The sequence below is a fragment of the Stegostoma tigrinum genome, chromosome 31, assembly GCF_030684315.1.
Source record: "Stegostoma tigrinum isolate sSteTig4 chromosome 31, sSteTig4.hap1, whole genome shotgun sequence".
Classification (NCBI taxonomy): Eukaryota; Metazoa; Chordata; class Chondrichthyes; order Orectolobiformes; family Stegostomatidae; genus Stegostoma; species Stegostoma tigrinum.
The window spans coordinates 5,041,470-5,063,540 of NC_081384.1; the positions used below are offsets into that span (position 1 = coordinate 5,041,470).

Genomic DNA, 22,071 nt, shown 5'->3' on the forward strand with positions numbered 1-22,071 from the left:
GAATATGATAACTATCAAAACATTGCACTTTGACATGGCACGACATCATTTTAGGGTTATTTTTCTCTGCAAGGCCAGTTCTCTATCTCAACCACATTAAGTACCTGACTCATTATTATGAAGTGGTTTAAACGGCTAGATATTCCTGAAGGAAGCAATATTGAGTCCTTGAATTGAAAAAGTAAAGGGATAATGGACTTAGGGCAATCGAGAACATTTTCTGTGTTTACCTTGATTAATCGTGCTATTAAAAAGCCTCCTTGATAGCGATTGTACAGTTCTTCCCAGTTATCTTTTACAAATTTCCAGGCAGCTTTCCTACCCATTAAACTTCCACCTGATACGCCACCGAGTACAAAAACTGTGTCCTGGGGACGAACCTCTTCCTACAAGAGCAACAAAAGCACTGTGGTTAACCTAAAAATAACCTTTTTATTTTTTAAAACATTTTTCTTCCTTTGCTGTGAATCAATTCCACGAAGGCTAAAGCACTGTATGCAGAAACAAAACCAAACAGTATATTTATAGCTCATTGGCTTAAACACCTTTTTTTTCATTCCTTCACTAAAGGAAATGACTTTGGCTGAGGTATGGTCCTTATAATCCACAGCAGTCTGGTGTCACCTTATTCAAGTGGACCACTTGTCCCTGTCTAGATCCAGATGATAATTGGTGGTGTTTGTTCAGTGGTGGTTGGACATCGTTGCTGATGGTATTTAGCTGATATTCACAGGCTTTGCAGCAAAACACACTACAGCAGCAACCAGCGTCACTAAAAAGTGAAGAAAGTGGGTAACACAAGTGGTTTTCCCATATTCCTCATCTTCCCTGTCTCAGAGGACTCTGGTCCCTCATAGTTGCTTTGCCCAAATGTCAGCCAATCAACATACAAATAAGATTCATTAACTTGACCTCCTTCACATGGTTTCACAGTGCGTTAACCACCAAGTATCAGCGTGCAATGACTTCTAGCCTTACTTCATAATCTTCTGTATCAGAAATAAACATGAAACACAGGAGAAATGCTTTAAAGTTGTCCATCTGTCTGGTAGCTATAAAGAATAAAGTTAGGACATACTGAGTGTAGACGAGAAACTGTTTTCTATGTGGTCTGGGGAGTTGGTGAATGACAAAGGGGGAGCAAAGAAAGAATGATAATTGCTTCATGCTGGTTGCCTCCCATGTTCCCTCTTATGTTCCCCTTCAGACTCAACCAGCATTTGGTTTAAAAGGAGAACAACACAAAGGCAAAACCACTGGTTAAAGGCAAGAAATGTTTAATTTTCGTATACCATGTTCAAGACATTTTATAAAACCAATTCTGTGGGGTTTGAATTTGGCTATGATTTTATTTTTTTGTGAAGAAAGAATATGGATAATATTCAAGGTTTTGCAAATCCCCATAATCAGGAGCAGGGCTTTACAATCTAAAATCAGTTCAAATTTCACTGTTATTGCTTAGAATTATTTTAGGTATCTGAAATTCACAATGTTTGTCTACAACAATGAGGAAAAAAACCAGCAGCTTTGCCTATATGCTGAATAGCACCCAGGTTAAAACAAAAGAATTGAAGTGGTTAGGTAACACTTTACTTAGCTTTCAAAATCCTGCAGATCTAAAAAGAGGAAAGACTGTGGGAAGTAGTGAAGGTGAATAGTATAAAAGCATTTAAGGGAAAGCTAGACAAACATAAGGTGAAAAGAAATAGCAGGTTGTATTGCTATAATTAGCTACATGGGGGTAGGCTTGCGTGGAGTATAAATGACAAATAGATCACTTGGGCAAAATGGCTTATTTCTGTCTGCAGTGTTTGTAATTCCAAAGTAAGGATTTTTACAGCTTTTTATCTTCTCCAAGTCATCACATCCATAACTACCAATTCAAATCTTGTCAATCTTCAATGCCTTGCATTTAAGGAATCAGGCTTTGGACAAAGCAGGGTTCAGTTGCACTGGATAATTAAACCAGGATGTACAGAAACAATTTAATCTTTGAGAGGTCAAGCATTCTGTCTTTGCTCTCATCTTTTTCATTCTGAACTCTTGTGTCTACATTTATAATGTGAATTGTCAAGATAACCATTTCACTTTATATCTTCCCATCAGCAATTACATTTAGAGTGGCTCACTCTGTAGACTTGGGTAAGGCAAATGTCCTATAGAAGTGGGTTTCAAAGTTTATAGAGGAATAAGTTGGCAGGAAATGCAAGCAGATGCAAATCCATGAAAATTTGGAGAGGGTACACTTTTTACGTACAATAGGGGCTCAAATGCAAGGTGCAAAAGGGAAAGTATTACAAGTAATTGTAACAAAGAGGAACCAAGTACTAAATGCAAAACTTGTAAAACGTACAAGCAACAATGCCAATTAAATTGCTACAAGGTAATGATGCTTTCTATTAGTGACAAAAAGTAATGGTGAAAATGACAGGTAAAATGTGATAGGAAACAAATGTGACTTTAATACATTACAGATATAAATCTACACATATATCCACTTAGTTTCTGTACATGCAAACATAAGCATAAAATCAAGTATAAAATTTTCAAGCAGTAGCAGTAAAGGCAGATAAGCTCATGCAATGGGGGCAGTGATATCAGTTGTTCTAGTTTGTGCACTGTGTGCACTGTGTGCACAGGGCAGAAGGATCCATTACCATTTACAGGGGCAGGAAGCTATAGTTAACTCATCTACCTTAACTTAAAACCCACTATTTAAGATGTCAATATGGCAAACAAGGGCTAGATCTCTAGGGCTTTTTTGCATAATACAGCTGCAAATGAAAACAAACTATAAATCCCACTAAGGTCCAGCTTAATGAAAAGAACAGAATGTACCATGTACAATAATGTTTTTCCAGCATGTTTATACTAATGTAACTAAGAAAGTAAAACACAAATTTGAAGGTTATTGCATCAGTCAAGTTTCCAACAACACTATTTTTTCTTTGATTTACTCTTTTCAAAGCGTAGTCTGCTCACACCCCCTATAAGCGCATCTCCTGTTAGTGGATCATCTCATCTCGGTGGTTCATTCATGGAGAATACCGTGGCTGAGAATGTCGCGCCCTCCCAGCTGGTGGTGAGCAGATCCTGCAGGGAAAAAGAGTGACAGAAAACCTGTGGTTTAGGCCCCTGAGCAGACCAGCCAGTTAGAAGAGTGTGCATCAGGGGAAATGGCACAGACATGGGTCTGACAGTTATTACAAGGGAAGTTGTTGGTGGATTTGGAAACTTGGGTCATTTTCTATTCCCAAGCATCTCGAAGAGAGAGTGTCTGAAATCAAACACACTTCTCTAAAGAAGTTTGAAAATGTTCCTCAACAACAGCAGGGATGAACCTTCCCTGGGGCACTCTAGCTTAGTTTGTGCTCAGAGCGACGCAAACCAACAACTGGTAACTGTTAAGTTTAAACTGAACAGAATACTTCCTGATGCTAGATTTGATGGGAGGAATTCAAGCTTAATAATATTAACTATGATAAAATTCAAGTGAAATTACATCAGCAATATAACTGTATATTATCAAGGTAGTACTTGCAAATAGGACTAATTTCTGATCCTGAGTTTTAATTCTTAAAGACACATACCAATCAGATGTTAGGAATTTCTCCATGCTTAGTTAAATGGAACAGGATAGGGACCAGGATGGGGAAAAGTTTAAATTGTCAGCTACACTAATCATTACTGGCATCGATAAACTAAGCCCTTTTCTCAGAAAGCTAGAATGCACTATTTGAGAGGTGAAAAGATTAATGTTAATACAGGTTTAGTTCTTTTCATTCACAAGTAACCACGAGCATTTCTCAGTTAAGGTATTGATTAACTCGACTTTGCATCCGACAGTCGGTTAAATGACAAATGACCGTGGCTGCAGGTGGTTTCATGAGTGGCTCAAATGAGGTCTGGGTCTTAGAGTATCTGTGGTGCCATGGACTTGTTCTTTTGGAACCATGTGTAATGATTCTGCAAATAAAAGTGGGATAGAGATTGGAAACGTGTCTTATGAATACTGAGGTTCTCTATCAAAGTAGTGTGCAGTTTTGAGATCCATGTATAGGAAATGGGAAAGAGGAAGTACAGGAATTAAAGATGGTTCAACTAACTAAACTTTATGGATGGGTAAATCCCCTTGTATCAGTGCCACATCACAGCTCAGCAGAGATTGAGAGAACGAAGGAAAAGCAGCAAAAGAATCAGGCACTACAAATAGAATAATTCATTTCTAAAGATACAAAACTAACAATCCTTGAACTGCCAAAAGATAAAATGTGAATTAAAATTTAAATATTCATTTTTAAGTGAAAATTAAGTACTGGAGATTGTTATAAAATATGACTAACACAGCCCAGTGAAGGAAGTACTAATTGTGAAGGAAGGTATTTATTTTCAGATATGAGGGTTTTTGTGGGAAGTTGTCACCAGTTACACAATGAAGTCCTGAAGGATCTTCTCAAGCGTTTGAATTTCATTTGATGGAAATGCATGCAGGTAGGGAACAGATGAAGATCTTCCTGTGACCTTTCCGTTGTGCACTTTGGACTCACTTGCAATTTAATGCACAACAGGAAACTGCAATGGAAGTAACCTGGACAATCATTTGATGGATAGTAAGAAGTAACATACCGACATAGCAAAGGTCAAAACCTTCTGAATGAGGTCAGGGTGTGAGATAGCACCCAATAACCTTTCAATTCGGACCTTCTCTTCTTGTAGATCTGCTTGATTATGTAGCTGTAAAAAGGAAGGGGGTTTGATTAGCCTAAATAGCATTTGAAGATATGCATTTTATAACTTTCTATGCAATTTCCCTTCCCCAAAAGGACTTCTGTTCATGCAGTCATCTTCAACGTGACCAAGAACAAGCACGAGATCTTCAATTTTCCATCTTATTTTCAAATTTAGCCTCTGTAGTCACCTTCCAAGATATTAAAATATCGAAGCACTGACTTATACAGCCCATGTTGTGGCTGTTTGGCACACTACAACTGTCTCAATTCTCAAAGAGCCATCCAATCCACTAACCTTACCACCCACATTATTAAATTTTCCCTGTTAATGTTTTTACCCACTTTCCTTTGAAAGCTATTACAAATTATGCATCTATCACCATTTTTCATTGTCCAATCTATGCACTAATGATCTTTTGAGCTAGAAAACTTGACTTCTTCCTTTGTTCTTCTGATAGCATTGTTATGCCTTCTAGTTACTGATTCAGGGAACAGTGGAAATAGCCCTTTTGGATTTAGCTTACTGAAACTCCATCTTGAATACCCCCAACACATCTTGTAACTTTCTCTGTTCAAGTAGAAAAAAAAATCAATTTACTTAGCTCTCCATATTAAGTGATGGAAGCTTGAGACTTCTTTTTGAGGAAACAGTAATTTGTTTTCAGCTCACATTAAACATCAGTGTTAACAATTTTGGTTGGTCATGATTCTAAAATTCATTATAGTTTATTTAATGTCAGGCTTGGTTCAGGGCAGCATCATAAATTAATCAGAACCTTGTGGGTTCAAACTCTACTCCAGACCTGACCATGAAATCTGGGCTAATTCTCAAGTGACCTGCTGCGGGAGCCGTTCACGTTTGAAGGCTCCATCTCACAGCTCCGACAATTGACATGGCCAACCTGAGATCAACAATGACATGGTGGGCCATCACTGCGCACAAGTAGGATTCGACTATAAAATAGCAACTGTACATCAAACCCTCATGACGGATTGATAGACTTCCTGAGAACTTGACAGATACTTTATAAATGCAAGCTCTTCCTCATTAAACATTGAAAGACATCTTGCAATACAGAGTAAAATAACAAAAGCATTTTTCCTCTTGAAGGATTCTTCTAAAATTCTAACTTTTCTCTCTACATATTGATCGATCGCCCCTTGCACTACCTTTTCCCCATGAACTTTATGCATGTTGTGTCTGAGAGATAGTAGGAACTGCAGATACTGGAGAATCTGAGATAACAGAATGTAGAGATGAACACAGGCCAAGCAACATCAGAGGAGCAGGAAAGCTTCTTTTAGGGAGTGGACTTGAAATGTCAGCTTTCTTGCTCCAATGAAGCTGCTTGGCCTGCTGTGTTCATCCAGCTCTACACTTTGTTAACTCTGCATGTTGTGTCTGTCAACGTTCATTTAAACTGCAATGTGTAATAACAATTAAATCCTGTGGATGGTGCTGTCATCCTGTACATCTGCAGGCATTCATAAACCTACAGAAATTTTGCATGGAGTGAGTGTGCAAACATTAAACAGTTGTAAAAATGAAAACAGGTTTCCAACCATTTATATGAAGTGGAACTATGCAACTGATGGACAGTGCCATCCATGAGTACGTGTGGAAGGTACGGCCCCTGACTTTAGTCTTGATCTTATTTGATCAGTTTGAGTTTCAATTTCCAATTAAGAATCAGAATTGAGCTCTTTTATTTCACTGAGAATCTCTACAAAGTCCTTCCTTGTATACCTTTCAGGACAGAGGCTGAAAAGTCCATTTTAAGGAAACATCTTTGAAAATACTCATTATACCCGAGGGATGATCTTATAGCATACTTATAAAATCATGAAGGGTACAGATAGGGTGGATATCCAAGGTATTTTTCCCAAGGATGGGGAGTCCAAAACTAGAGGGCAGCACAGGTTTAAAGCGAGAGGGGAAAGATTTATAAAGGACCTGAGGGGTAATTGTTTCACATATAGGATAGTGTTCATATGAATTGAGCTGGCAAAGGAAGTCGTGGTGGTAGGTACAGTCACAACATTTAAAGAGGCATTTGGGTGGGTATATGAATAGGAAGGGTTTAAAAGGGATATGGGCCAAATGCTGGCATGCAGGACTAGGTCAGATTAGGAGTCACACAGATGCATTGGGCTGGAGGGTTTGCTTCTGTGCTGTGTGACTCTATGAACATAAATCCTAATTCATCTTATAATTATATAGAGCAGTATGAAGAACAAGCAGTGTCAAAAACAGAACCAAATTTCACTGCTTTTGATCTGAAATATTCAAAGCAATTTAGCAAATGGCTTTTTGCAGCAATGGAATTTTACATCAAACCAGGCCCTGATATTTATGTGACAAAGTAAAGAGTCCTTGAACACTTCAGGTACAATCTATTCCCAGCAGTTAGGCAGTCTCAATCAAAATGGCAGCATGGCTGTAAACGACCCGATTCTGCAGGAAGAAACTTTAGATTGAGCTAGACAAATTAAACAAAAACTACAACTGAAAGTTATAAAGGGACACAAAATCACTTTTTAAACTTCAAAGATAGTTCCCCTCCTTTGTGGAAAGCATCAACTCCATTACAGGCTGTGCCTGACACCCCCTGTCCAATTGAGAGCCCTGAACAGGAGCACAAAGCTCTTTAACTGCCAAAGGCAACACAACTGAACTTAATTCGATCTTAATCAATTATGTCTTTCCACAATAAAAGAAAATCATACCCTTCCCAGGCACCTGTGTCATTGTGGTAATGTCCCTACCCCAGACCGGGAGGCAGGGGTTGAAGTCCTATCTGCTCCAAAGGCATTGATAGCATCTCTGAATAGGCTGATTAGAAACACAGGTGAATTTAGCAATCATATCCATCTAATCAGGTCTCTTGTGGTGCATCAGTAATATCCTTAAGTCTGTGCCAGAAGATCCAGGTTCAAGTTCCACCGGCTCCATAAGTTTATCGCTAAAGCCCTCAACAGGGAGATTAAAAATATATCACCTTCTACTGAGAATCACTGAACGGTGATCAGTGTCAAACTTTCGTCAGTACTCATCTTGGGCACTTCAGGCACTGGTGGCTGTTTCTAATGTTGATCTGATTAAGGTTATTTAGCTCAGTACAAAGTGTGAATCCTAATTCGGATCTTCCAGCTCTGTATTGCTTTGGAGAAAACTGTGACTGTCATAATTTTAAAAAAAAATTAAATGCAACTATGCTAACACAGAAAATTATAAGATGTTATCAAAGTTTTAGGTATAGAAGCAGCCACTTACCTTTAACATCGTATCTAGCGTAGTAGAGTCTCCATGTTTCAGAACTGTTAAATATACCTGTGGAGAAAACATAAAACAGAGGATTTCCTGTTTGAACGAATATAAGTTCTCCTTATTTATTTGAAAAGGACACGACAATAACAACTTCCCATTTCATGCAGAACCTTGATTATGAGCCATAACAGAGGGATTCCCTGGTGCATATTTGAAAAACAGGGATTCATGAGTTCTTGCTGCAGAATACAATAGTAACAGATCAAACACTACTTTAAATTTCAGGCAAAGCTAAACATACAAACATAAGTAACAAAGAATTAGTGAGTTTTACATTGGTTCAGTAAAAGTACATTCAAAAGGATAAAATATATCCATGTTTTAAACCTTACTGCATTGGCTGTAAAGTGTTTTGGTACTACATAAATGCAAGTTTCCCACCCCACCCCAAGTTTTTGTTCAGATATTAAAACAGATTAGCAAAAGTGGTCGAGTGGATTAAATAAAACTGCAGAACTTATTTAAGAATGCTTTTATTTTATAAGATTCTAAAATCCTGCAGAACTTGAGATGTATCCCACATGCCATGAAATGTTTTGCAGGTATCTTACGATCTGAGAAATCTGAATTTTAATACTTTATTTTCAAATTTCTCCACAGCCTTGTCCTTCATCATTTTTAAATTCTCCTCCAGCTTCATAAGAGATTGATCATTTAAAGCTGACAGTTGTGTATATTTGGAATCCTTTGTCACAGATCATCGTAGACACTCAAACGTCAAGCACATTTCAGGCTGAAAGATTGATTTTTTTTGGTTCCCCAACAAAACAGATGGGTTGGAAAATGGGACAGAAAATAGGAAAGTGGAGTGAGGTAGAACATTAGCCACGACCGAATTGAAGAGTGCAGCAGGCCCATATACAGAGGCATACAGCACAGAAAAAGACCTTCAGTTCAATCCAGCTCATCCGCATTGACTAGACATCCTAATTTTGACCTAGTCCCACTTGCCAGCATTTAGCCCAAATCCCTCTAAACCCTTCCTACTCATATACCCATCTAGATGCCTTTTAAATGTTGTAATCCTATCAGTCCCCCCCACTTCCTCTGGCAGCTCATTCCGTTCATGACCCTCTGCGTTCTTTTTAATTTTTCCCACTCACCTTAGACCTATGCCCTCTAGTTTTGGGCTCCCCCAACCTAGGAAAGAGAGTTTGGCTATTCACCCGATACATGCCCCTCATAATTTTAAACTTCAAGAAGATCATACGTCAGTCTCCAAAGTTCCAGGAAATAAGCCACAACCTATTCAGCCTTTCCCTAAGCTCAAATTCTCTGACCCTGGCAACATCCTTGTAAATTTTTTCTGCATCGTCTCAAGTTTGACCACATCCTTCCTATGGAAGGATGACCAGAATTGTATGCAATATTTCAAAAGTGGCCTCACCAATGTCCTATACAGCTATAACATGAAATCCTGACTCCTATGCCTTCACTCATCAGAATATTGCGTAAACACCTTCTTCACCACCAGAAGATGCTGGAAAAGCTCAGCAGGTTTGGCAGCATCTGTGAAGAAAAAGTCAGAGTTAACTTTTCAGGTCCGGTGACAGTTCTGAGGAAGCGTCACTGTACCCAAAACGTCAACTGATATTTTTTTTTCTTTGCAGGTGCTGCCAGACCTGCTGTGCTTTTCCAGCAACTTCTGTTCTTGTTCCTGATCTACAGCACTCCGCAGTTTTTTCCTTCTTCACTACCACTCAACTTTCAAAGAACTATGCACCTGCACCGCTAGATCTCTTCATGCGGGCACACTCCCCAGCTATGTCTGCTCCAATTTATTAGGTTAATATTGTCTTCATTCTTCTAATTCTGGACTTTTGAACATCCTTGGTTTTAATCACTCCAACCCGGGTTAACGTGCCTTCAGGTGCCAAAGGCCTAAGCTTTGGAATTCTCTCTCTGAACCTCCGAGCTCCTTTAAAACTCTACTTAAAACCTTCCTCCTGACTAAACATTTGACTTACCATCTCATGTTTGATCAAACTTAGTTTGATCAGATTCCTGGGACGTGCCTTGGGGCATTTTACTATGTTAAAAATGCAGGTTGTTCAACTTTATTGAAATATAAATTTGAATTTGAAATTACAAACTCCATTTAGATTAGATTAGATTTAAATCAACATCTTGTTGGGGTTATAAGATTATGCCGCATTTCGACAATAGAGAAAACCTATGAATCATTTACAAATTCCTCTCTTCATAAATACTTTTAAAAATACTATTCAGCTATGATATGTTGATGGTTTATACAAACTAATATTTTGGGGGAAAACAACGAAAAAATATTTTCTTTAGTTCTGTACATATACTGTTTTGACCAAATCAACTAGATAACACAGTTCAAAATATTAATTAACAGATTCTGCCCCACAGCAGTGTTCCCTACCCCTATCCGGTCAGAGTTATGGGTTCATGTGATTTTTTTTAGAAAAAGATAATTTAATGAAATATCTCAAGCTAATAATTAGATTTTGGTGTGAAGCTAAATAACTTGGTGAGTGAAGGTAACCATTCAAGCTGAAAGTCGCACTGAAGCTCTCAATTCCTTAAGCTGCATTCACTTTTCCTGTGAATTTAATCTGTTTAGCAAAGGCTTGGAACTTGCTACTTGCTATCTACTTTCCTACTAGCATCCGCTCTAACAGTCTGTTTTAACCAAATGCTCCTCTGTTCGGTCCAATTTTATATATGGTGAGTGACAAAGAGAAGAGAAAATAATATAATCACTATGGTGATGCAGTGAAAAGGAAATAAGGAAAAATGTTCAACTTCATGAGTGTTTTTTCTTGTAGCCCTCCTACCTGGAGGATTTTTATGTGCCATTATTCCATTTAAGTGCTAGATTCATTTCTGTATGGCATCCATACGACCCTGACCAATGTCTGCAGGCTACCCAAGTACATTGGGCACCCTCAATCTGTCCTCCTCAATGTTCATCCCGGTCCACTGGATTGTCATTAGTCAGTGATTTTCTTTCACATTAGGTAATTTGTGATGTCGCTATATATAGGCCAGCTGAATGTAATAAACATAATTGTTTCCACACATTTTACTAAAAAAATTTCAAAGTAACACCTGAAATGTGCAATATTTTCTGGAGGTTATAAAAAGAACTATATAGCTCAATGCCCCAGTGCAGTGCTACAATTAGCACTTTGGTGACCTTCCAACATTTAGATGCAGTTCTATTGATGATGATATGGGAATAGGTTACTGCACAAAGGCAAGAAGAAGAACGAATTTCAATTAAATACGATAAATCCATAGTTCAGAAGTTAGAAATCCAGTCCTGAAAGGCTGTTGTGGGGGATGAAGTATCTATTGAGTTACACTTCCACGAAGAATGTAGCAAGCAACAGGAACATTCCTACACATCACATTACATTCCAACAGAATGATTTCTAGAGATCTGTCATACGTGTGCCTCGACACCTCTCTCCAGGATACAGTACATTTCAGAGCACAGATGGCCAGAACAGTTAACTATTCCTGTGCAAGATTATAAGTACACAGCTGCTTCTAATTTGCATTTGTGATCAAGTTTCTTTCATAATCATAAGACACCCCAAGGTGCTTTACAGTCAAAGAAACTCTGTTGAAGTGTAGTCACTGTTTTAGAGCAGGAAAACAAGATAGTTAATTTGTGCACAGTAGAATCCCAGAAATATCATAATGACCAGATCATCTATGTTGGTTAAGCATTGAAACATTGGCCAGCACAACACCACCTTCACAAGGGCAACTAAGGACGTCGAAGAAATGTTGGCGATCCCGCTACACCCACATCCCATGAGCGAATACAAAGAAAAACACCTGGATGAACACTCCAACTTTTTGAAGTTGTGCTGTGGGATATTTTGCTTTCACTGGAGAGGATAGATATCTCATTCACCATTGTCCACCCTCAACTGTGCAGGACTCCCTCAATACTACATACTGGCGTAGCAGTTGGCATTATCCAATGCTGAACCATCACGGAAGGCTTCCATCCTGTGGCATCAACCACTCCATTTTTCTATAAATCTTGCTGTTCGTCAGTGCCTCTACATGCTGTGGCAAAGCTGTGATATATTTTGCAACTCTTGCTTGAACAAACAAAATTCACACAATCTAATCACAACGTCAGCATGGTTGTCTGTGCAGATTACAAAATTGATAGCATCAGCTTTTTTTGTTGAGTAAAGTGATATAGCTACTTGGTGGGGGGGTGGGGTTTAAGCAAATATCCCTGGGATCTGTGGGGCAACGTTAACATACAGGAAAGGAGAGAAGTATGGGCTTGGGTTTGCCATCAACAGTGACTATTAAAGCAGGGCCTCACTGCATCTGCACACGAGATAGAGCAGCAGAAGAGAACAGAAGTGTTTGAAATTGAAAGGGTCACAAGGATATCTGGTGTACTAACCAGAATGTTTAGGATTTAGTTTAAGTACATTGTCATGGAGTTTTCAGCAAGATTTACTCTGCATCTATATTTACTTGGCATTTATATTTAATCTGTACTTCATACAAAGGAGAAGCAAATGGTTCACTTTTCCCAACTGAACGCCTACCTCGATGACAAAGCATTACCAGAAAACTTTTTTGCTGTACAAGGTAACCAAACGCCTTAAACCCATATGAACTGCACTATTAAATGCAACTATACAGTCTTGTGGAAAATGATAAAGTACTTACTGGACAAGTCACCGCTTTTTCTAAAAATGTGGGTGTTACTCAAAGATGAATCATTTTCAAATACAATGCACTGAACAAATAGCTGCTTAGAAGGAACAGCAGCAAAACTTTTGGGAAAGATACAGCAGAGGGAGGAAAAAGATCATTAGTAAACTCAGCTTAATTTTGCACATTCTTTCTTTAAATTTTTTTGTCATTGATCAGAAATCATTAATAGCAGTTGACAATAATCAATAGAACAGGATCTTCTCAAAATCTTCTGTTTTTTTTTACTACAACTCGGCAAGAAATAACAAAGCAATACATAACATCATGGCTGGTAGATTAGGAAAGGTAAAATAAAATACCTCCCCAATAAAAACTGGAATGCTTGCTGTCTGGTTCATCTTGTATTCATCCTAAAGTGACGCAAACTTTAATCCCTTGGAGCACAAATGGGCCCAATTCATTTTTTGCAGTATTGCAGACAAACCTAACTAGGCTCTATCTGGGCACTAACCTAGATAATTAACCTATTGCGTGCTTTTCTGATTATTTGAGTTGAACGGTTTCCTGGATCCTCTTAATATCACATATTCTAAATATGACAGTTTCTTATGAGCAAAAGCTTAGTTCTATAAGCTTCCACTGTAGACATCACAAGTTTAACACCATTGGTGCTCATCAGAGTAGTACACAAGAGATTAAGTGAAGTAGTGTTCACAAACAGTAGGAAAAGACATGAAAAGCACAACTTCCATCAACTCTCAGGATCACCAGCAACAGCAGTATGCTCCCATTGAATAGGGGATTGTGCAGTCTTCCAGGTGGAAAAGGATCAGTTAGCCCGCCTTAGCCCTTGAAAAGACCAAGACAATTAATCCTCTGCAGAATTTGCAACACTTTCCCCTTCAGGCATTTACCCAATTCCCCTGCTGAAAAACTGCAGTTGAATGTGTTTCCATCAAAGTTTCACATTTTGCACCCCATTTCCTAACTTGTAAAAAAAGACTCCCTGTAACTCAGTTATGCCTCAGTTATGTCAGGGGGCAGATTTGAGTATGGTAGGCATTACAAAAAAGAGAAAGTGCTAGAAAAGCTGAAAGGTCTAAAAATTGATAAATCTTCTGGCCCTGATAGGCTATAGCCTAGAGTTCTAAGGGAGGTGGCTGAGGAAATAGCGGAGGTGTTAGTTGTGATCTTGCAAAAGACACTGGAGATAGGGAAAGTCCCAGATGATTGGAAAATCACTGTTGAAACGCCCTTGTTTAAGAAAGGATCAAGACATAACATGGAAAATTACAGGCCGATTAGCCTAACCTTGGTTATTGGTAAAATTCTAGAATCCATCGTTAAGGATGAGATTTTTAAATTCTTGGAAGTGCAGGGTCAGATTATAACAAGTCGCCATGGATTTAGTAAGGGGAGGTCGTGCCTGACAAACCTGTTAGAATACTTTGAAGAGGTAACAAGTATGTTAGATCAGGGAAACCCAGTGGATGTAATCTATCTAGACTTTCAAAAGGCCACTGATATGGTGCCTCACGGGAGGCTGCTGAGTAAGGTGAGGGCCCATGGTGTTCGAGGTGAGCTATTGGTATGGATTAAGGATTGGCTGTCTGACAGAAGGCAGAGAGTTGGAATTAAAAGGTTCTTTTTCAGAATGGGAACCGGTGACGAGTGGTGTCCTGCAGGGTTCAGTGTTCGGGCCGCACCTGTTCACTTTATATATTAATGATCTGGATGAAGGGACTGGGGGGATTCTGGCAAAGTTTGCCGATGATACAAAGTTAGGCAGACAGTACTGAGGAGGTGGGGAGGCTGCAAAAAGATTGACAGTTTAAGAGAGTGGTCAACGAAATGGCTGATGAAATTCAATGTGAGCAAATGCAAGGACTTGCACTTTGGAAAAAAGAATACAGGCATGGACTATTTTCAAAAGGGTGAGAAAATTCATAAAGCTGGAGTACAAAGGGATCTGGGAGTGCTAGTCCAGGATTCTCTAAAGGTTAGCTTGCAGGTTGAGTCCGTGATTAAGAAAGCGAATGTAATGTTGTCATTTCTCTCAAGAGGATTGGAACGTAAAAGCAGCGATGTACTTCTGAGACATTATAAAGCTCTAGTTAGGCCTCATTTAAAATACTGTGTCCAATTTTGGGCCCCACAGGACACAGTGGCACTGGAGCGTGTCCAGCAGAGATTCACATGGATGATCCCTGGGAATGGTAGGCCTAATGTACAATGAACGGCTGAGGATCCTGGGATTGTATTTTAGAGTTTGGAAGGTTGAGGGGAGATCTAATAGAAACTTACAAGATAACGTATGGCTTAGAAAGGGTGGACGCTGGCAAGTTGTTTCTGTCAGGCGGGGAGACTAGGACCTGTGGGCACAGCCTTAGAATTCGAGGGGGTAAATTTAAAATGGAAATGAGGAGACATTTCTTCAGCCAGAGAGTGGTGGGCCTGTGGAATTCATTGCCACGGAGTGCATTGGAGGCCGGGACATTAGATGCCTTCAAGGCAGAGATCGACAAATTCCTGATCTCACAAAGAATCAAAAGCTACAGAGAGAGTGCAGGGAAGTGGAGTTGAAATGCCCATCAGCCATGATTTAAATGGCGGAGTGGACTTGATAGGCCAAATGGCCTTACTTCCAGTCCTGTCTTATGGCCTCTATTAGCCTTTAATCTGAAATCTGTGCTGCTTCTTAATGATTCCCCTCCTGTTTGTGGAAGAATTTTCCTATTATTCAATCAAAACCGTTCATGATTTTGAACGCCATTAACTCTTCCATTAATCTCTTCTGCTGTAAATGACCCCCAAGATTATGAATACTTCTACTGCTAAGACAGACAGTTTTCACTGCAGTGCAGTTTGAACAACAGCTAGACAATGTAAATTGCATTTATACAGCACATAAACACAATAAATGTCATATTGTTTTAGAGGCAAAAAACAGATGCTGAACAGAAGAAGGACTAATGGAGGTGATTGAAGATGAACTTTTTGAAGTCAGAGTGTTAGCGATTTAAATCCATTCCATTTCCGATTTTGTTTTCTATTTTGGATTTGCCCAAGAAAAACACCATCTCCCTGTGTCCTTCAGTGATTGCACACCTTGGTATATAAGGTAAAATATTGAAGTTTGCGCAAAAGGTAATGAGGACCCTATTTTAGATTATTGAATCAAACGATTCTATTCCACACCTCCACAGGATCCTCCTGCTCTTCAGAAGGTGCAGCGTAACACCAGAGCAGACTTTGTTTTAGGTGTTAGCTGTCTAACAACCTTAATTAAGCAGGTACATCTTTGGGACTTTCTTTTATTTAAATAAAACTCTCTACTGCAGCTTGGATCACTCTCATGGGCGAGACCCAACTTCTCATACCTTTGAGAGTGTCTTCCCTTGCCGCGAGATCTAGGTAAGCTTTCGGTAATGCACCTGGGATACGTAGAGCAAACCCTGTCTGGAAAATGCTTTTAGCTACTGGACTTAGGCCTTCATAAGATCTCACTCCAGTCCTTGAAAGCAATAGAGCATCACATGAGATCTTGTTTTAAGTTTAAAATATCAAGTGAATTGATCTGTTAATAAAAATGAACACATATAAGAAACAGTCGTAATATAATGTAACTGCAAGTAGACAAAATAGTAAAAATATCACAATTCTAAGAACTATACTAATTCTTTGCAAACAATAGTTTATTTGTTCTTGTTAAGGTATATCAAATTGGCAAGACCGAGTGGTTACTTGTCAGATTTTAAAACTGCTTCCTCCACTGGGACTTCACAAATGTCCCTGACTTAAACAGAATATGTTACTTTTGTATCCCAGAAGTGTTATCTGGGCCTCCTGGATTTGGAGCACCTGACCTTTCAAATTAAAAACTGAGAAACTGAAATTAAACCATCTGTTATGTAGAAATGATAATGCTTGTCTCAGACACCACAAGAATAAGCTGAACACAAGCATTTGAAGTTTAGTCCTTTTCTGTTTTAAAATGATATTATGCAGGAGTCAGGTATGTGTTTGGACATGTTGCTCTGCTTGCCTGATCATATGATTCCCAATGATTTGTTATTTGGATATTACAAAGATGGTTAGAAGAAATACTATGAAGACAGAGTAAAGGTAACTAAAATTTTGCAGTATTAACCTAAACACCTGGGTCAACACAATGACAAACGGGAGCACATCTTCATGCCTAAATGAATTTGAAACTACAAGTTTGAGAGATCTAACTGCAATGCGGTGATTTGCTAGTTAACTCATTTATCTACCTAATTTAGCTTTCAGCGAGACACATACAACAGTATATCTACATCACCTCTCCAGCAAAGCTCTCCTGCCAAGTGGAAAAGTCAGGTCAATCAAAGTACCAGCCCTGCTAACCTCCCAGCCCCAACAAAAACTCCAGCAGAAGACTGGAGAAGACTCCAGTAAAAGATGGGGTCAGAAAGCTAAAAGACCCAGTGTCACCATAATTAGTTCTGCATCACTCATTTCCATTGTGATTGTCTCACCAGCTCTTGTATTTGCATATGACGACTCCAATGCAATGAGGTGGTGTTCAGGTGCACTGCCCAACTTCCTAGAGGGCTCTCAGCCTGATATGGCTGTCACTCAGAACATCTTTGGGAACTCAGCACTTTTAATAGGTTACGAGCAAAGAGTTGAGCAACAGGACACCATCTCTCAGAAGGTGGCAACAGGCATGCCAAAGACATTGGTGGGCATGAAATCCCCATATGGGCCCCTACATCCCCGTTATGAACCTAACACTGGGGTCCTGGTGTCTGCTGAAAAAAAAACAATTGATCTTTTTCTTGCGTCCTAAATAATTATTGATTCACGCCTCAAGGTTCTCTTCAATCCTGTACATGCTAAATTTATGTTCCTAATTTGTAGTCAACTGTATCAGATGCCCGTTGGAAGTCTTCATAGACAACATTCATACACATTCCACCATCACAATGATTCAATGATCCAAGAATATGACCAAAATTACCTTCTCATCAGCAATTAGGGATTGGCACTAAATGCTTGCTTGTCACAGCCCATGAACAAACAGAAAGTAATAAGCTATTCAAAAAAAACCCAGATTAGTCAGACATGACCGATCTTTCACCAATGCGCACCAACTCAGCGAGCATTTGGAAAATAACAGTGGTGAATGGGTGGAGGGAACGCAAGCCAGGAAGAAACAGATAAATTCGGGCATTGGCTAAACCCAAAACACGACATGTGTAGTGTCTCCCACCTGTCCTCCTCCTCTAACCAAAAAAAGACTGTGTGGAGGTTCAGTAAGGTAAGGATTTTTGTTTTTATTAATTCTTCTTCTGGAAATTTAGAGCAGAGGGAATGGAAGTGAGGGCAGTTGCAAGTTCCTCTTGCAGGATGTCGGAGGTAAGGGTCACTGCTGGTGTACCCTCTGGCTTCACCTGCGAGAAGTGCACCCAACTCCAGCTCCTCAAAAACCGTGTTCAGGAACTGGAGCTGGACGAACTCCAGATCATTCGGGAGGGTGAGGGGTGACAGAGAAGAGTTAGAGGGAGGTAATCAGACCCAAGGTACAGGAAAAAAAGTAGCTGGGTGACTGTCCGGAAGGTAAAAGGGAATAGGCAGACAGTGCTGGGATCCCCAGTGGCTGTTCCCCTCAATAATAAGTATACTGTTTTGGATACTGTTGGCGGGAGACAGCCTACCAGGGGAAGGCCATAGCAGACAGGTCAGTGGCACTGAGCCTGACCCTGTGACAAAGAAGGGAAGTGATGGGGAGGAAGGAGAGCAATTGTAGTTGGGCATTCAATAGTAAGAGGCACAGACAGGCGGTTCTGTGGATGCAAACAAGATGAAAGGATAATACGTTGCCACCGGGATGCCAGAGTCCATGATGTCTCCGGTCGAGTCTTCAAAATCCTTAAGTGGGAGGATGAGCAACCAGCAGTCATGGCACACTTCGGTACCAATGACATAGGTAGAAAAAGGACCGAGAATGTGAAAAACGAGTACAGAGAGTTATTTGGAAACTGAAGTCCAGGACAAACAGGGTAGTTATCTCTGGATCACTACCAGTGCCACGTGATAACAAGGTAAGAAATAGGGAGTGTGCAGCTAAACACGTGGCTACAGGGCTGGTGTATGAGGGAGGGCTTCCAATATGTGGATAATTGGAGAACATTTTGGGGAAGATGGGACCTGTACAGTAAGGATGGGTTGCACCTGAGCCGGAAAGGTACAAATATCCTGGGAGGGAGGTTTGTTAGAGCTGTATGGGATGGTTTAAACTAGTTTGGCAGGGGTTGGGGAACTGGATTTATAATTCAGAGGATGAAGTGTTCGGCCTTCCAACAGACATAACAGGGAGTGAGGTCGTTTTTAAAGAAATGCCTCGATGGAGTGTAATTGCAGACACTGAGATGGTTTGAGGTGTGTATACTTCAATGCTAGAATTATCAGAAATAAAGCAGATGAACTTAGAGCATGGATTGGTACTTGGAACTACGATGTTGTGGCCATTACAGATTTTAGAAGCTTTAAAAGAAATAGGGAGGGTATGGAAAAAAATGAAGGTGGGGGAGTGGCATTGCTAGTCAGGACAAGTACAACAGCTACTGAAAGACAGTTCAAGAATGATATGTCTACAGAGTCAGTTTGGATTGAGGTCAGGAACAAGGAAGGAGCAGACACTTTGTTGGGGGTTTTTACAGACCCCCTAATAGTTGCAGAGAAGTGGAGGAGCGGATTGGGAGGCAGATACTGGAAAGGTGCAGTAGTCACAGGGTTGTAGTCATGGGTGACTTCAACTTTCCAAATACTGATTGGAAACATTTTAGATGTAATAGTTCAGATGGAGCAGATTTTGTCCAGTGCGTTCAGAAAGGATTCCTGACACACAGTGTGTAGATAGATCAACACATGGACGGGCCACTTTGGATTTGGTGCTTGGCAGTGAACCGGGCCAAGTGTCAGACCTGTTGGGAGGAGAGCATTTTGGCGGTAGCGATCATAGCTCTGTTTCTTTCACGATGGTCATGGATAAGGATAGTTACATACAGCAGGGTAAGGTTTACAACTGGGGGAAGGGTAATTACAATTCAGTTAGGCAAGAACTGGGTAACATGAATTGGGAACAGATGCCGTCAGGGAAGAGTACCACAGAAATGTGGAAATTGTTTAAGGAATGCATACTGCATGTGCTCAATACCTTTGTCCCTAGAAGGCAGAGAAGATGCGGTCGAATGAGGGAGCCATGGTTCTCGAGAGAAGTCGAATGATTGGTTAAGAGGAAGAAAGAGGCTTATGTGAAGTTTTGGAAAACAGGAACGGAAAAGGCTCTAGAGGGATACAAGTTAACCAGGAAGGAGCTGAAGAAAGAGCTCAGGAAAGCTATAAAGGGGCATGAGAAAACATTGGCAGATAGGATCAAGGAAAACCCCAAGGCTTTTTACGTATATGTGCAGTAGAGGAGAATGGCCAGACAAAGGGTAGAGCCAATCAAGGATTGTAAAGGGAATTTGTGCACACAGCCTAAAGAGATAGGAGAGGTCCTCATCCCGCCCCCTTGACCTGTCCATCCTCCCCAGACTGACCTATCCCCTCCCTACCTCCCCATCTATACTCACCTCTACAGGCTACATTCCCACCCCTTTAACTTGTCTCTCCTCTCCACGTATCTTCCCCTCTATCCACCTTCAATCCGCCTCCCCTTTTCTCTGTATTTATTTTAGAACCGTCGCCCCATCCCTCTTTTCTGATGAAGGGTTTAGGCCCGAAACGTCAGCTTTTGTGCTACTAAGATGCTGCTTGGCCTGCTGTGTTCATCCAGTTCCACACTTTGTTATCTCATATTCTCCAGCATCTGCACCTCCCATTATTTCTAACACAAATAAATACCTTGCATCAGTCTTCAGGGTAGAAGACACTAATACCATTCCAAAAATACCAAATAATCAAGGGTCAGAAGGAATAGAGGTGATAAATACAATAAATAAATAAAATTATAACTAAAGTAGTAATACGAGGGACTAAAGTAATGAGGCTTTGATTGGTTGTTTTCTAAGATATTAAAGGAACTAATTACAGAAATACTGAAGGCACTGATAATAAATCTTCTAGGCATCATCAGATTCTCAACAAGTCTTGATGGATTGGAAAACTGTTAATGTAACACCCTTCCTCAAAAAGGGAGAGAGACTAAAACAGGCAACAATAGACAGTTTAACATCTGTCATTGGGAAATGCTAGAGTCTATTATAAAGGACGCAGTAGCAGAGCATTTAGAAATTCATAATATAATCATGCAAAGTAAGCAAGATTTTATGATCATCAAGCACGATTTTCCAAATCTATTAGAATTCTTTGAGGTGGTAATAAGCAGGATAGACAAAGGGGAATCAATAGATGGATTAGATTTGGATTTCCAAAACGTGATTACGTTCTGCACAAGGCTCCCTAATAGTCTACGGCGTTCAAGTAATTTATTAGCATGTGCAGAGGACTGGATAACTAACAAGACAGAAAATTAGGCGAAGGGGGGAAATTTCAGGATGTCAAACCGAAGCTCTTGGATTGCCACAAGGATCAGTGCTGGGGCACAATTAATTCTAATATACGTTCATGACCTGGATGAGGTACATGAATGCAGTATTGCCAACTTTGCAGGTGACAAAAATAGGTGGAAAAACAAATGGCAAGGATGATAAACACAAATCTACAGAGGGATTTGGCAAAGTGAACCAAGTAGGTGAAAATCTGGCAGGTGGCAGATAGAGGTTAGGGTAGATGTGTGATTACTCATTAGCTGGTTAGCCAAAGTAGGATTAAGATTCCAGACGATAGGGTAGATGCTGAACAAAAGCAAAGTTGCTGGAAAAGCTCAGCAGGTCTGGCTGCATCTGTGAGAAAAAGTTAACGCTTTGGATCTGGTGACGCTTCCTCAGGACCAGACCCAAAACGTTAATTCTGATTTTTTACTTCACAGATGCTGCCAGACCTGCTGAGCTTTTCCAGCAACTTTGCTTTTGTTCCTGATTTACAGCATCCACAGTTCTTTGGTTTTTATTAGAGTAGATGCTGAGATTGTTTCTGCTTGTGGGAAAGTCCAGAACCAGAATCTCAGTCAGGAGTCACCAATTAGGCCAGAGATGAAGAGGAATTTCACCTTTCATGGTGAATCTGAAATCCCTTACTGTGGAATGGTATAGAGGCTGGTTTTTTTAGTGTGATTGACAGATTTCTAATCAAATCCCACTAAGCCAGATGGTGCAATTTGAATTAAATAATTTTTAATAAAGTTCAAAAAAAATTTGCAAACAAGGATCTGATGACGACTGAGAAAACATTGTTGGT

General features: G+C 39.9%; 1 protein-coding gene across 2 annotated transcripts in view; it reads right to left on the reverse strand.

Moving 5' to 3' along the window:
- The window catches only part of npepps (aminopeptidase puromycin sensitive), a 215,690-nt gene that overhangs the window by 12,531 nt on the left and 181,088 nt on the right, over window positions 1-22,071 (reverse strand). The window contains exons 19-22 of one of the 2 annotated variants that reach the window (XR_009442855.1): window positions 8,005-8,061; window positions 4,627-4,734; window positions 2,958-3,093; window positions 271-386 (exon numbers count right to left, since the gene is read on the reverse strand). Coding sequence is in view for 1 of the 2 variants with exons in the window: in XM_048560329.2 (XP_048416286.2) it covers window positions 231-386; window positions 4,627-4,734; window positions 8,005-8,061 (321 nt within the window). In the remaining variant the exon portion in view is untranslated. Of the gene's footprint in view, window positions 1-230; window positions 387-2,957; window positions 3,094-4,626; window positions 4,735-8,004; window positions 8,062-22,071 lie in introns of those variants that run through there. The other variant, XM_048560329.2, reaches the window with a different exon arrangement.